This window comes from Acanthochromis polyacanthus, chromosome 14, assembly GCF_021347895.1.
Source record: "Acanthochromis polyacanthus isolate Apoly-LR-REF ecotype Palm Island chromosome 14, KAUST_Apoly_ChrSc, whole genome shotgun sequence".
NCBI classification, from domain to species: domain Eukaryota; kingdom Metazoa; phylum Chordata; class Actinopteri; family Pomacentridae; genus Acanthochromis; species Acanthochromis polyacanthus.
The window spans coordinates 23,802,488-23,819,769 of record NC_067126.1 but is presented as its reverse complement, the minus strand read 5'-3'; the positions used below and the strand labels follow the sequence as shown (position 1 = coordinate 23,819,769).

Genomic DNA, 17,282 nt, shown 5'->3' with positions numbered 1-17,282 from the left:
CCTCAGGCCACACTAGCATCCATGGGGCCACACCTGGATAGACTACCGTAGGACTAACTTTGAGGTTAAGTATTCCAAATTCTTTTGCAATGTTATTTGCTTCTTTTGCAAAGTTTTGCCTCCGGCTCCTTTCACTCTCCCAGAACCCCTGCAAAACTCCCTTTGTCAGATGAGACTGATTGTGTCCTTGCAAGTTAGCCCAGTAGTTAGCTATTATCTGCCTTCTCCTAATTTCCAGAGGCATCTCTCCCACTTCCACCTGTAGAGCAGGAACCGGTGATGTTTTGACTGCCCCACTACAAACCCTCAGAGCCTGCGCTTGAATCACATCCAGTTTACATAATAAGGACTTGGATGCAGAACCATATGCCACACTGCCATAATCAATCACTGGTCTTATCAGCGCTACATATAACCGCTTCAGTGCTGAGCAGCTTGCTCCCCATTCTCTACCAGTCAAAGGCCCATTTTGGCAGCAGAAACTCACTTATATATGTTGTCCAATTCACACCTTCCTCACTTCAGCCATACCATCAATCAATATGGTGAGGTATTCTGTAACCTTGATGCAAACAAAACTGCAAACAACATCATCGTACGCACTACAAATTTGTTGGTATTTTGAAATGCCTCCATTAGAGCGTAACATTTGAAGTTACTACTGAGTGAACTACTGCCTTTTTTATGCAACAGAAACATTCATCAAAAAGGAATAACCCACCACTTGGTCTGGCCCAGTGATGTCACTGTGACATCACCAACACCATAAATCCAGGAAGTGGATTTACTTCCAAACATTAGAGAAGAATATTTAATAGAAAAATCTGTGATAGTAAAAATCAAATTCGAGGTCAGGGGAATATTGAGAAATTTATCATTGAAAGATGTTGCTAAAGCATTGCTTTTATTTATGGAAAGAACAGGTTTAAGAGAGAGGGTTTAAGGACTGCTGGGGCCTTCCTGCCCCACACTCCATTCCAGAAGGTGGCGGTAATGCACCTAAAAGTTGCGTGCCAACTGACATTAAACAAAAAGAAGAAGAAGAAGACCTCCAAACATTAGTTCTGCATGGAGAATCAGAGCAAAGGAACAAATAAAGGTAAGTGTGAACAAAGGAACAAACAATTACACCATGTTTTACCTGCAGATTAGTAAATGATAACTGCAGCTAATTAATGGCTGTGTGTTCAGCTTTAATCTCCCAGATGATGGTTGTAAACTGTACCATAATAGGAACACAAACAAGCCTGGGATAGCATATGTTGCAATGCTATTCCAGCATGGTTAAATTAAAGCAGAATATACAGAAGTCCACCAACATTTATAGAGCCGAAGAACATGCTCTCAATCATTTATCAGGCTTCTTTCATTTATCATGTTTCTTCTGTACCAAACGTCAACCAAAAGTGCGTTTTTTCAATGCCAGTCATGGCAGTTGACCTTAAGCACTGTCCTTTACGCTGTCTGAGCTGTCCCAGAAGCTCAGATTTACACTGATAACCCTTGTGGCAAATCTGAAGTGCTTGCGTGACCGTTTCTCAGAGCATGTTTGTAGAAATAGCTCCCTGTCCTTGAAATCAGTTCAGGAAGAATAGCACAGCAGCTCTGGTTACTTTCATACCTCCTGATTACTGCTGCAACTGTGTATAAACTGATTTTTAGTTGAAATCTCAGGCTGATTTTTTTTTAAATTGAACTGGCAGTTTATGTCCATGTGGAGCCATCATGAAGACATGTGGACAGACAGAGTCAACTGATGCAAAACTGAAGTAGATTCTAGTTCACCAGTCATAGTATAACTGTGTTCATGCAGTCAGATTATTTGGAGATCAAAGGGTTACGCAGTTTTGTTTCAGTGACCACAGGTTTTCTCAGGTGACTCTCAGTGTTCACAGGTTCATTCACTTCCGTTGCATTATGTAGAGCTTGCATTTTCAGCATTATCCTTCTAAAATATTTGTTTTTTTGTTTAATTTTCATAAAAGGAAATTCTGTGCGTCAGCTTGATAAAGTAACTATTGAGAAGTGATATAATTTTGAATCATTTGGCATTTAAATGATATTGCTCAGAGGTATATTTATTTTTTCATCTTTCAGTTAATGAATACTTCTATTATTGTGAAAGGGGAATGACATTTTTTTTAGGAAAGACAAGGTTTACTTGTCTTTTAATATGTGTATATCATCTTTTCCCAGTATGCTTACTGTATGAAATCCTTATTTTGATAGCTTTATTTAGTTTCCTCTCAGAAATGAGATTCTCTCTGTTGTTTTCATCCATGTTGAAAAAAGGCCAAGTCTGAACAAAGTGAGACAACACTTCATAGGGATTAAATCTATTTTGCTGTCCTCTTGCTACATAACCACTCTGCTAATCTCTTTAACTAGATTACTCCACGGTTGAATTACAGCTAGAGGCACTTGGTAGCCACTGTTAGACGTAGGTGCGATGTCAAGCCGAGAAGAGGAAACTCAGCCAAAGAGTCCAACTTCTCTTCATTGTTCAGTTTATTTTCGGAGAGATTTTCTTCATTTACCTTCATGTCATGTTATATAATGGTTCACTGTGCGATTGTAGCTTTATGACATCTTTTAAATTTAAACTTCTTACACAATATGTAACTATACTAATTCCTTCATTCATCACACACCTACACAGTGTTCATTGTTATTTTCTCTTCTCCGCTGGTGAATCATTCCACACTGCATGAATCTGCTTGATTATTCATCCATTTCGTTTTATGTAACAGCCAAAATCCGACCCTGGGTTTCGAAGTAAAGAGGTGCTCCAATCGCAGACCATTATCTAAATCGACGAATTAACATGTCAAGCGAACCATCATCAGTTTCTGGTGTTCAGTCTTGAACTTGCTCTGTTTAAATTCATCTTGCAGAAAAATGATGGAAATACAGCCCTTGGACACTTCAAGATCAAGAAAACTAGGATAGCTGGACCTTTTTTTGTTATTTTCTGAGATTCATGACATATCTGGTAGAAGTCAATAGTGAAACTAATGTCAATACCTAGAATGTCTCAAAATAGCAAATTAACTTGAAAGAAATTATGGCAATGTCTTGGCAACAAAACTGTCTCCTCTGAGTTTATGCCCTGACATTAACAGTCTATAAACATATTACATCAGAGCAGTGTGAGGTGAATAAATACAGACAAAATCGCACCTTATCCAGGCAATGTTGTGTGTTTTTAGCTCACAGAATCTAGGTTTGTGGGCGCCTCTAATGAAAGAGCACAAAGACAGGACATTGGTCTAAATTATTTGTCCTTGCTTTTCTTTCACCGCCCTTACAATCTCCTTTCCTCACTTCTTTGAGTATCTCTCCTCTCCGTGCATCTCTTGCTGTCACCCTCTTGTTCTCGAAACTATTTCGGCACCACGTAGGTGTGCTGTTCTAAATTAGCTGAGCGTTCATTACCACTTTCTCCGGCTGGAAGAATGACTCACTGACTGCAACATTTCACACAAGGCCAGCTGACTGCCTCGCTCTGTATCCTAATAATGCACCGCTGGGATCAGACAGACCTGTCTGTTTTAACACAATATGTGACTCACGGATTCTTATCAGATATATAATGAAAATTTGACAGGTGCAATAAAGCAAATAATTTTTGGAGAAAGCCTCCCTGTAGCACTGTAACTCCTTTGACATACAGTTTTGACTTCCCTTTAGGTTTTTATTCCACAGGATGCAACTTGATGCATTTTATATTTATCGTTGAATGTACATTCTCACCTATGACACATATGTGCTCTGAGATTTGAGGATCAGCATCAAAACGGCAAACATTTTACTGTTCACAACATATTCACTCTCCTCAAAAACCTCAAGCAGTTCTTAGCGTCTATAAATGGACTTTGACCCCGAACTGACATGATCTGGAATTAGTGGTTACCAGGAAGGTATAATAGGACATGCTCACAATAGACATGCTCCAGAAATGACTTTTTAGGCTACATGTTTTGTTATATTTAAACAGCCCAAGTCCTTTCGTCAGGTATGAGACCGAAAACCTGCAGGAATACAACTAAATAAGAGGCAAGAAGATAAATTCAAATCTGTTAAATGTTGAATTTCTGGATTCTATTTTTCTTATTCATCATTTGCGCATAATTTCTAACATAAGTGCTGCTAAGTAACAGACTGTGCAAGTACCAAGATGTTTTTTTCTCTTCTTTCCCTCTCCTCCTCCTCCTCCTCCTCCTCCTCCACCTCCTTCATGTGTTTTCTTCTCGCGCCTCGGTCTTCTGCATTCACACTGTTAATCCTGTGGCTTGCAGGAAAACACCCACCTAGTTTGTTATGCAAGAAGAGAGAGGATGAGGATCAGCAACAATAGGCGCAGCAGATTAGTGGCCGAGCAGTCGGTGTGGGGAAGGCGACTGACAACTGCAGTGTTGTGGAAGTGACTCAAGCCCCGGTGCAGCAGTTTCCACGACGCAGCCATGAGACGCACACAGTGTTCAGTGGGTGAGCAAACAACATATCAGGGACACACACCTCTCTCTCACACCTTTCTCGCCCTGTGTGAGTGCGCTGGTAGGCTTTCGTCTGCAAGGGAACTATAGGCAAGAGAGGGAGAAAGAGATTCAGTTGTCAATAGCGACCCCATGTCTTTCCTATTGATATGCAGGTCACACACACAAACACTGGTGTTGTGAATGACTGACCCACTCTCTCTCACACACACATACACACACTTCCGCTCTGAATCTTTCATCTATATATCTTGATTATCTTTGACTGATTTTACAAGCTGACAATTGTAGTTACTAAAACACACACATCTTTAAAAAAAAAATGCATATTTAACTACCTGATCACCTCTCCTACAGTATTTTTTCTTGACATGTAAGAGGCAGAGCTCACATCGTTATTCCATCATCTGTAAATGTTCAGTCTAGACGTGTCTAAATATCTGTAGACTTACACCGCCATAAAATGAGGTTTCAGGTTAATCTCCTCTTTGCAAATGCTTCTTTGTTCTATATTAGACCGGCTCTGTTGTCACCTGGTTATGTAAAGTGTGCTCTGGTGGCGGAAGAGCTTTGGTGCCCCCACGTGGCTGACAACACTTACTGTCAAACTTTATTCAGCATCTACAGCGGCAACACCACCAGAAAACTCCGTCCATCCATTATCTATACACCGCTTAATCCTTATTAGGGTCACAGGGGGGCTGGAGGCTATCCCAGCTGACTTAGATCACCAGTCTATCACAGAGCTACATATAGAGACTAACAAGCACACTTACATTCACATCTACGGAGAATTTACAGTTACCAATTAACCTGAGAATGTTTTTGGACTGTGGGAGGAAGCCGGAGAAAGCTCACGCATGCACAGGGAGAACACGCAAACTCCAGTACCTCCGTGGGAAAGCTGGGACGCGAATTGGGGTTTTTCTAGCTGCAAGGAGAAAATGCTAACCACTAAACCACTGTGCAGCCCACCACCAGTAAACTGCACCACAAAAAGGCATTTACATAATAATAAGTAATGACTGCTAGTGAAGTTCTACTGAAATAGAATCAATGTAAAGTTGATACGTGTGCAGCTGTACTGTATATGGTTGTATAATAGGTTGGTATCATTGGAGAAGTGACTTTATTTCTGAGTGAAAAGCAACAAAAACACATCTCACATAGACTTTTGCTCAATAAATCTTCTGGAATAAAATGGAAATATTCCGGTTTTGCTTTTTTTAACCCAGATATTATAGTTGTTTTGATGTGTTCCTAATGCACTAAATGTCTTGCCTCAGCACTGCCACTGCAAATACAGCACGGAAAGAAAAAACATCTTCTGTGAAATTTCACCCCATTTGCACAGCAACTGGATGTCAAAGAGCCATTCATGTGGTTGTCTGGCTGCTCATTGTTCTTCATCTACCCACTGGTGAGTCACTAAAAATCCCTTAGACCAGGTACACATTCTGAGCTTAGGATGATTAATAGGTTTCTTAAAGCAAGTATATTGTGGCAACTGTAGCCACTATAGTGGCAAATCATAACTGTTTGTCTAAACTGATGCCAGACTCTCATCAATACTTTTCACCACAAGTTAGCATGTCTGTGTTTTCTTAGGTTTTTTTGTGCATTTCCTATCTTCATAATCTCTTCATTTGTATCATTCAAAGACTGTAGCTAGACTTAAAGACAAAATCTACATATTGAAAAAGTACTCCTCAGCAGAAAGAACACTGACAATATTGTAAAGCATGGGTGTTAATGTACCACGTTGAAATCTGCTGGTTCACTCGTGTTTGGATGACTTAAAGCATAAGGACACTGACAGAACGGAAGCACATACTGACAAGAGGATTTCTTCATAACAGTCTGTTTTTCTTTATTGAACTATAGTTTTCATTGATACAGCTGTTTTATTATGAAGCTGTGTGAATGTATGCAGTCTATTTCACTTTAAAATCACTCGAAAGCAGCTATTTACAAAGAGAGGTTCATGGATTCACAGTTTGTGTTGCTGTTCACGCCTATTTCACACAAAATACAGTCCCGTGCCATTGCACCGGTTTTAGTTTTATTGCACGTGGGTCAGGTTTGATTTTCTCATGTGGGCATTTATGTTTATTTTCCAAGTTGTCCAAGCAAACAATGATTAAAGTGACATATAATTCAGACGGGAGTTAAGTCCAAGGAGCATTATTCCTTTAGAAAGCCACGAGATGGCGCCAGACGTCCAATAATAATGTGCCACTTTGTGCCCAAGCTGGTGCAAAAACACCAGTCTGTCAGTGAAAACTTAGCCACATCTCAGGGATGGAGGATGAGAGACAGCAGTGAGCCAGAATGAATGAAATGTGTACAACGATCTAATTTTCATTATATTTTTAAATAACATGTTTATTATATAGAGAGATTCCCCCCCCCCCCCCCCCCCCCAAAAAAAAAAAACCTCTCCTTATGTAAATATTTATCTCCAATTAAAATTGACAGTTTGTGATCAAATTATATGACTATTTGGGGTGTTTATGGATTAAATGTAATTCATTTAACTGCTGAAACAATGCGCGTATTCTGTTACGTACAGTGCGTAATTTGACTGGCCCTCTGGATGGATTTAATAATTTGCTCCTGAAAAGCTTAAAACAACAACAAAAAACAACAAATATATTTTTAAGTACAAATTTTCTACGTCTTGCTTCCATAAAACCGTAGCTCCAGTTTGCAGGTCATGCAAGTTTCAAAACGTGGTTTGGATCACTTCTAGCCAACTCAAGCCAATTTTAGACTAAATCATATTTTTGCCTGCTGACCTTTTTTGTCCTTCTCGTCATCTATCCTCTTTCTTTACTGTGGTGTCTCGATTTTTCCACTTAGTCTAAAATGCGCTCTAAGAGTCAGTTGTAGTGGTTGTTGATGTTGCTCAGGCTGTTGATGTTGTTGACGCAGCTGATGTGGGACGGAGACACGGTGCCAAAGGGCCCCGGAGGCTGCAGGTTGTGGCTGTGATAGAGAGCCGCCGGAGGGGAACCGGGCCAGTAGGAGAAACCCGAGGGGCCCACTCCGGGAGCCACGAGGTTCAGTTTGGAGATCCCGGTGAAGGGGATCGGGGAGAAGTTGCCTTGGAACTTGTAGATGGCCTGCTCCGTGGTGGACGGCTGGCACACCTGCGCCAAGCCGTGGAAATCGAACTTGTAGGCATACCTCTTGCCGTGGACTTTGGTCATGATGTTCTTGTCGTAGTAGTAGCGCAGCGCACGGCTCAGCTTGTCGTAGTTCATGTTGGGTTTGCTTTTGCGCTCCCCCCAGCGCCGGGCCACCTCGTCCGGGTCGATGAGCTTGAACTCTCCGTTGGTTCCCTCCCAGGCGATGCAGGACATGTTGGTGCTGTCAGAGAGCAGCTCCAGCAGGAACTGCCACAGCTGGATCTGCCCGCTGCCTGGAACACACATGACAAGTGGTGCAACATGAAGCCAAAAGGATCGCGCAAAGTGCATGCAAAAAAATGACAACAAAAGGCCACATTTTTTTCAACAAAATATTAATGTGAATGGCGTTCTGTCGTAAAAGACGGTCTGCGCGAAACGTTTTGGTTCATTCAGTTGTTTTAATCACGTTTATCAAATAATATTTTGAGTTCTAATTTATAGCTGTCGGTTATAAAAAACGGGAATATAATCTGACAGCTACAGCAGTGTTTAATATAAAAATCTATACAATTAGACACATTTTTCATTCATACCTATGAGCTTTTTTATAGTACTATAACATGTCATTTTTAAATTTGCCTATTAAGTGCTCCTTTAAGAGATTTATATTTTCTTAAAATGCCTTTAGAAATGCGTCTTTTTATCATCCAAACGCATCTTAATGATGCCCTAGAATATATTTACTTTTAATATCTGCTCAAAGCATGATGAAAGCGTTCTGTTTATGGGACATATCTATTCACATGATAAATATAGGTGTCACCTTAATATCACTTTTTATATTGGGGTTTATAAAAAATGATATATTTTTTAAAAATCACAGACTGCTTTATTTTTTGCCTTTAAACTGTTTTTTTTGTTTTGTTTTGTTTTGTTTTTTACAGAGGTTACTGTTCACTAAATGTTATGAAATTAAATCCACGTTAAAAGACAGATGGGTTTAGCTTTAGGCCTGTGGTGGTTTTATGATTCTCTTTATGTTAAATTGCATGATTTAAATTTCTTTGTCTCTTTATTATGCTGTCCTTGAAATAATATTTGGCTGCAGCTACAAATTGAAAGTATGAATTTAGAAAGCGACGGGTTTTCTCTTTTCCTTTAACAATCAGCCTACATTTCAAAGAGAAACACAAAATAAATCGAATTAGACATTAACGTTTTTAAATCCATATTTTATAGAGCAATGAGGGTGTTTTAGGATCCATGTGGTTACCAATATTTATAGAATTCTTTTATTACATGGCTAGTTTATCTAAATAAAAAAAATACTGACATTTACTGCTATATTATTGTTATTTTTCGAGGATTGCGCTGAGAGATAATAATATTTATTGTCTCATTCTCTTACCTTTTTGTACTCCTGTATTTATTGGACCCCAGGATGTTCCTTTGCTTTCTTTCAACAGGTTTTCTGTTGGATCTGAAATCAAAACATATTGACAAGACACATTTCAGCATCACATGGGGAGGCCTTTTTTATGTATTTCATATCCCAGATATGAAAATATAATATCTTGCTTTGCTGGAATAAGAAAAAAAAACATCCAACATTTTATAGAGGCGCATTCTAGCAAGAAACACTACGCCAAAGAGGAACAGCTGAATACACAAAATCAAATTTGGCGATGGATTTTTAAAAATCAGATGGATAAATATCGCAGGAGAATGGCTGTTAAGAAAGGCTCTGCTTGCTATAAGATGCTGTTAAATCTGACCCGCGCATGGCCTGCAGTTCAAACTAAAATGAAATGTTTAAATTCCCCAAATCTCCTGCAAAGTTAAAATAGATTAAAATCCTAATTGTGTCCTGGTCCGGTCGGAGTCTGATGCGTAAAGCTTGTCGTCTTTGCGCTCTCCTCTGCGAGAAGCCAGGAAACGCGTCCAGGAAAAAGGATTTCCGATTTCCGACAAAAGAGCAGACGGGCTTTCAGATTGAAAAGCCTGAACAATGCTGTGCGCCCTGCAAATCCAGCATCATCGGCCGCAGGACACCGGCACCCAGCAAAATTTCAAAAATCATCTCATAATGGGCTGTTTCTGCGGCTCCTAACGGGACTAAATGACGAACCTGAGAGATACATGTTGAACATGAGGTTTCCTCCGCAGTCCTGTCTCATTGTGTTCACTTGTTCAGAAAGGGTTGGATTTCATTTCGTTGGTGGCGGAGGAAAAGATTTTTATTAAACTTTATCTCATAACTGTGATCTGGAATAAATGCGGGTGGACAGATTGAAGTTTCCAGGCAACTGTCACTGGCCCCCATCTCTGAGACAATATTCAGACAGCAATTTCCCCTGGTGCATTGCTTTAATTAAAAGAGCAATTTACCTCTGTCAGCCCGCCTGGTGCCCACAATAAAAAGAGGCCGATAGAAATTCGGCCCTTATCAATCCACCATCACAGTTTAATAAAGTTTCCGCGTTAAGATCTGAGTTTCTATGGTGAATTGAAGTGTTTGACATGGAAACCAGTTCAGATCCTCCTCACTTTTCCGCCTCTTTACCTCTCGGCAAACAACAAAGACCTATTTCATGTTGGAAAAAGAATATTTACCTTGAAAAACACGCCTCAGTGCACATGAGAAAACAAGAACATTTCATCCCTCCCAGCCTTCCCTGTGTGGGTTTAAGGTTATATGGCCTCAATCTGAGGGTAATGAGGTCGTAACTTTAAAACCATGGCTTCTGATGCCCGCTGACGTTATCATGCCCACTCTTATTTTTCTGCTTCTTCTGTGTTTCAGAGGCAGTGGACTGTGTGAGGACTGTATGGACTTTACGGCTCTGCAGGATCTGGTTTGGACTGTAAACTCAGACTGGACCTTCCGCAGTGTCTATTTGACATTAATGTGATCAGTAAATCCTGGTGTTTAATGGCCACAAGAGAAACAATGGACACACATTTGCCATCAACTTAGGCAGAAGATTTTATTCAGGAGTAAAAGCAAAACACATTATGCACAAATAACACTGACTGATGTTACACAAAATGATGAAACTGAATTGAAATTCTACTATTTTTTTATACATTATATTATGAAATCTAAGGGTGCCTTTGGGTGTTTAAAGTGGCAAATAAGAAGAAATTCAGAATTATGTCAAAAACCAGTGCATAACAAAAATATTTACCAAATATCTATAAAGTCGGAGTGTCATAGTGTTTTAAGATGTGTACAAAATGTCCAGGACATATGTTATATGTCACATTTTCTTTTGTCTGTATCTCCACATAACCACTACAAAAAAGCCAATTAAATACAGATTTGATCATTCATTAACAAAGAAAATATGTAAACACTCTGACAATGCCACATGTGAATCCCTGATGGGATGCTGCCTGATTTGACTTCTTCCATTATTTCCATAAAAATGGTTATGCCATAACCTAAAGAGACACAAAACAGGTGAAACCATAATATTGCATGTGTACTATCTAGGAATAAAATGAAGAAAATAGATAAACACATCACAAATCCACTTTCTGTGAAACATGGGCGTCTTAAAAGCCTTAAAATAAACAAAAACTCTTCACCCTTTATGCAAACATAACGAGTCTCATATTTAAAGCTTAGCTTCTAATCAGATGAGATTTGAATTCCCAATGTAAAAAGCCTATCTCAATTCTTATCATACAGTCTGCTCTGTGTTGACTGAACTGAAAGTGAATGGTTTGCTAATAATTAATCGTCTTCATAATGAGTCACCTGACTGAACTCAGACATGCACAAATGCACACTGTGCCAAAACATTTTTTGCAATAAATGATTAGATATAAAGCTATTTATTAGTATGACAAGTTACCAGAGTTTGTCAGAGCACATTGATATGGGATAGGAATGAAATATTACAATAGGTTATAGCTCTTTGGTTACCTATTAATCGACAGAATTTTACTTTAACATGGGGGTCAACATTTAGTTCTCGTCCGCACATAGGAAAAGTCTTCTGTAACTGGTCAGTGCAGCATTTACAGTCAAGCAGAATCTTTTTTTTCCTGTTCCATCCTGAAATGTGTCCTGGTGGGTGTGTCTCTGGCGTCCCAGACTTGCTTTAGCTGCCTGTGTCCAAGTACAAGTCGCAGGCAACTTAAAACAAGCCTCGAAAGCTGGACTGTGTCCACTGATGGAGCGGTAGAAAAACAGACGGGTAATCTGCTAGTGATCAGCATGAGGCCCCAAATCCACAGAACAGTGAACAAAATTTGAAAAAAGCAGCACTAAAAAAAAGAAAAACATGTTTTCAGCAATTTAATTTCAACTTGTTGATCTATCCAATCAACAACAGCTAAATTAGCGTCTAAATATGACTATTAGAGCGTGAAAGAATGAAAATTCTCCACATAAACTCAAACAACAACTCACGATTGTGTTAGACAGGTGGTTTGTGTAACTAGTCAGAACAATTCATCCAAACCACTTTAGACATTTTGTGACTTGAAAAATGTGGGGAAGAAAAGTAAGCAAAATTACACAATTTCATTTTAAAGACACCTTTCTACTTGAACAATAGCTGTGATCAATCAGTCCTGGTTAAGAAAAGTTCTCATGAAGAATAAGATTCCTCGATGAACTTACCTTGGTGCTCTGACCTGTGTGGCTGCAGCTCGTGGCTAACTTCACTACTCACTCCTCTGTCAGTCACAGTGCAGCAGCTTTAATCAGTCTGCAGAGGAATGTATATTTGAGAAAGGTGTGTGTGCGTGGTTACACATTTATTAAAAGATCCTGTTTTTTTGGGTGTGGGACTGTGAGCTGGTGCAAGTTTGTGGGTGTGTAACACGGAATCCGACGTCCTGGACCAACACGAGGACTGTGTGTAGAGGTAAACACACTCCAGGATGCCGGCGTGTGACTAAGATAAACACGATGGTGTCACAAGAGCAAACAAACAGATACAAAGCTACTGGACTTTCAAATGAAGTGCTTATACAGTATGTGTAACTATTTTGTGGAAGTAAACTATCAAGATGCATGAACCTTGTTTGTTGATAACCCAGAGCCAATGTCATAAATGGTTTAAATATTTATGGTCATTGATGTTGCACTTTTCAAATTTCCGGGCCTTTTTCTGATGTTGGGTCTCAGTAGCTGCTGCTTTAAAAGCATTTCCTTACTGATGTATATGTGTCTTTCCCACATCTACGTCTCCCTCTTTGATACACAAAAAGGGAATTAATATTGGTTTAAGAACTTTATTGTGATAGACACAGCAGAAACACAGTGGCTACCCTGCACACAACTGAAATAACAAATAAAATGAAATAAAATAGAGTATAATAAAAACAAGATAAAATTAAAATATTTTAGAAAATTCATTTGTTCAAATATTAGCATCTTGTGCAATACTTTCATATGCGAACAGGCGTTGACATGTGCAAACACTGATATGTGCAGATGCAGGAGATATGTGGAAAATACTGTCATTTATAGATATTACAGGTGAGTCAGAGATTTAGTCACCTTAGGGCCTGTGGATAGAAACTGTTTTTCAGTCTGGTGGTCCTTGCTTTCACACTCATGTAGCATCTGTCAGATGGCCAAAGTGTGAACAGTGTGTGCTGTGGGTGGGTGTGGTCCTTAATGAGGCTGCATTAGTGGGTTTCAGTTGGGTCAGAATAATGAATGTAGCAGTAAAACCACCCGTCCATCAGCTATACCTGCTTTATCCTGTAGAGGGTTGTGAAGCTTTTTTTTTTTACAGAGTTAAGCTACCAATCCATGTCTTTGGACCTAGAAAAAGCCAACTCAAGCCCCAGCCAACCAAAAGGTTCAAACCTAGAACCTTCTTGCTGTAAGATGGCAAAGCTAACCACTGAAGCACTGTGCCACCCACAGTAAAACCACATACCTCCATATTTTGAGTTAAGGACCTGGAGTGGTGGGTGTAAACCTACCATTCATTAATAACTACGAACATGTCAAGGATTAAGTTTTGTCTCTGAAGACCCCTGCTGGCCTCTTTTGGTCAGCTGCTGACACTAAAAGCTCACTTCTTTGCAAATATGTTCTAGTATGTACAGTAAAACTATTGTGCCTCTATGTCTAGCTTTGCTACACAACACTGTAGAGCACTTTTGCTGTAGTACAGGAACAGTAAACAGAGAAGAGGGAAGGATTCGTATGAAAGATGTATTTCTCAGGGGCCGATCCAGATTAATTTTAGGAGGGGGGGGGGGGGGGGGGTACCGAAAAGTTGTAAGAAAAAATGAAAGCTGCTGCCGACCTCTTGCTTTTACAAAGCCTTTTTCATGTTTTTTTTTTTTTTGGCTCTTTAATCCAACAGGAAAGCTGTATATGACCTTTTCATTTTGGAATGTTAACATTCAAATTATGATGGACTTGTTTCCTTGTTTATGTGAATTACAGCATCATTAGCTGCAGCATCTGCCTGTTATGTAAAACTAGTAAGCTCAACAACAGTATCCTGAGGGCAATTAAGTGACAAATATTGTGCAAGAACAGCACTATTTGCAACTGTCTTCTTAGAATGTTTACTGACAATTATCACACCTAAAATAAAAAATAATATTCTGTACTTTTAGCAACTAGTTCTCAGCTGTAAACCATAAACATCACAGGGTTCTGTATACTAATCAGTCTAAATCAAAATGAGTAATACCCAATACACAGTGAGCAACAACAATCTGTACCCTTGATCTGTGGTAAAATAATCTGAAATGTTCTGTGCATTGATGTCAATTCTTAAATACAACAAAATAGCACCCTGCACATTTAATAGTAAACCTGAGAACAATAATAAGCAGTGACAATACTCCATATTCTTAAATCAAATACAATAAAATACAATAAGCAAGACTCTATGCACTTATTAATAAACCTGAGAACAATAATAAACAGTAACAATATTCCATATTCTTAAGTCATTTAATAGTGCACAGCTCAGCAAACATCACGATGTTCTGCATAGAAATCACAAAAAGCTGCTCTCAATAATCTTTCACAGTGAGCAGATGTTTTTGTGTTGCAGGTCCATGGTCCAGACGTGGCCATCGAACAGGCCGGTGAGGTCTGGCACCGTCTACTTCCTAGAGCACCTCCTCTTTTTGCATTCTTCATATGGGATGGAAATAAGGTAACTTTGGTTTAGCACGTCCATCAAAGGCCTGTAGGTGTGAAGCAGGAAGCCCTCCGCAATGAGAATGTGAGTCTCCTCCTCCTTGTGGTCGGACTTCAGGACGATCTCTGTGTCCAGGGTGTTATTAACGCCATGAGACTTCTCAAACTTCACCGGGTTCTCCAGCCACGCGTAGATCCTACTCATCATGGCGTCCAAACTAACATTACCTTCTGATCTACACAAACTTTTCTGTTCAGTGAAGAGAATCAAAGTTTGTTCAGGACATCTAAAGAACCCACATTTGAAGGTCTGAGAAGAACTCAGATCAATGGTCTAAATCTGAAATAAAGACTCATGGTCACAAGTTTTAAGACTTCTCTTCAACACAAAGTTCAAACTAACTGGGAAACGTTTACGATTTCAGTCCTCAGACTGTCTGAAGGTTCAAACTAACAGAGGACTACTCAAGAACTTAGAAGATATCAGTCCTCGGACTGTCTGAAAGTTAAATCTAACAGGGATCTACTGTGGGACTTAGAAAATTTCAGTCCTCAGACTGTGTGAAAGCTCAGGTCCTGGGGTCTCGGGAGGTCTGGAGGCTTTGGAAAGTCTTGGAACTGAGGGTTCAACCCTCCAGCAAAGGCTGAAGTCCAACCTCCTGAGAAAAATGGCCGAGTCCAGACTCGAGTTAAAAAAAAAATAAAAAAAAAAAAGACTTGAGAACGGCAAAAAATAGATGATAAATGAGCAAAAAAAGAAGAATTAGTATCTGAGCAAGTAGCTCAGGGAGTAAGAAGAGTGACTAACAAGTGAAAGATAGCAGGTTCAAGACCCCACACTGGCATTTTTCTTTCTTTTTCTTTGTCTAAGTTTTTCAGAAAATTTAAGAAGGGACTCGTTTTGAACTAGCAACCTGCAGCTTTATAGACAAACCCGTAACTCACTGAGCTACAGATCAGATAAAACGAAATCAACTCGTCGTCGATTTGACATCGTAGTTTCTGTTCCTAATAAAGTGACCACATGAGTGGAGTTGAGGCGGAGTCTGGGCGGAGTCAGGGCGGAAAGTAGGTGGTAGGAGGTGGGTTGCGACTTCCCCCTCTCTACCCCCGCCACCTCCCCCCACTGCCCCCCTCTACTCCCCCACTGCCCACCACACCTTCCCCCGCCCGACGAGTTTTTCAAAAATTCGAGTCTCGATGGGTTTTCCAGAGTTTCTCAAGTTTCTACGAAGTTGGAGGCAGAAGAACTTGTCGTGAAGAGGTGTTGAAGTCAGTGAGGATGAAGTAAGTTTTTACAGTGACTAGAAGGAAGACGACCAGAAAAGCAGGTCTTTAACCAGCATCCCTAAAATCCATGGAGTCGGCTCCAGAGAAATGAAGGAAGGTCAACTTTTATCAACCTCCATCCAGATGTTCAACTTGATATCTTTACTTTGAGATTTTTAGCACCACAAACCTTTAGTATCACACTTTATTATCATTTATTAGGACTTTAATGGAATCCACCAGCAGATTTAGTTTTGGTTGAGAAACTTTATTCTTATCGTCGTGGGACTGCAGGATTTAAAACTGTTCCTTCTATATGACCTCAGGTTTATTAGTTGTAGTGGTAGTGTAGTGTACTGTTGTGGAGAAGTTTAAAGCCGGATTTGGATACAAAAAGATTTCCCAAGCTTTAAACATCTCAAGGAGCACTGTGCAAGCAATCCTATTGAAATGGAAGGAGTATCAGACCACTGCAGATCTACCAAGACCCGGCCGTCCCTCTAAACTTTCACCTCGAACAAGGAGAAGACTGATCAGAGATGCAGCCAAGAGGCCTATGATCACTCTGGATGAACTGCAGAGATCTACAGCTGAGGTGGGAGAGTCTGTCCATAGGACAACAATCAGTCGTACACTGCACAAATCTGGCCTTTATGGAAGAGTGGCAAGAAGAAAGCCATTTCTCAAAGATATCCATAAAAAGTCTCGTTTGAAGTTTGCCACAAGCCACCTGGGAGACACACCAAACATGTGGAAGAAGGTGCTCTGGTCAGATGAAACCAAAATCGAACTTTTTGGCCACAATGCAAAACGATATGTTTGGCGTAAAAGCAACACAGCTCATCACCCTGAACACACCATCCCCACTGTCAAACATGGTGGTGGCAGCCTCATGGTTTGGGCCTGCTTTTCTTCAGCAGGGACAGGGAAGATGGTTAAAATTGATGGGAAGATGAATGGAGCCAAATACAGGAGCATTCTGGAAGAAAACCTGTTGGAGTCTGCAAAAGATCTGAGACTGGGACGGAGATTTATCTTCCAACAGGACAATGATCCAAAACATAAAGCCAAATCTACAATGGAATGGTTCACAAATAAACGTATCCAGGTGTTAGAATGGCCAAGTCAAAGTCCAGACCTGAATCCAATCGAGAATCTGTGAGCAGAGCTGAAGACTGCTGTTCACAAACGCTCTCCATCCAACCTCACTGAGCTCGAGCTGTTTTGCAAGGAAGAATGGGCAAGAAT

General features: G+C 40.0%; 1 protein-coding gene and 1 long non-coding RNA gene across 2 annotated transcripts; both read right to left on the bottom strand.

Moving 5' to 3' along the window:
- Positions 1-2,484: 2,484 nt before the first annotated feature.
- LOC127537176 (uncharacterized) lies at positions 2,485-5,026 on the bottom strand. The gene is made up of 2 exons (XR_007946783.1): positions 4,835-5,026; positions 2,485-4,580 (listed from the first exon to the last, which is right to left on the bottom strand). It is a non-coding gene; the product is annotated as an uncharacterized LOC127537176 (long non-coding RNA).
- A 1,885-nt stretch (positions 5,027-6,911) lies between these two features.
- Positions 6,912-9,924, bottom strand: fev (FEV transcription factor, ETS family member). Its single transcript, XM_022217766.2, has 3 exons — positions 9,759-9,924; positions 9,039-9,110; positions 6,912-7,920 (listed from the first exon to the last, which is right to left on the bottom strand). The coding sequence occupies exons 1-3, from the start codon at positions 9,805-9,807 to the stop codon at positions 7,379-7,381; spliced, it is 663 nt and encodes a 220-aa protein (XP_022073458.2). The 5' UTR covers positions 9,808-9,924; the 3' UTR covers positions 6,912-7,378.
- Between the last annotated feature and the right edge of the window lie 7,358 nt (positions 9,925-17,282).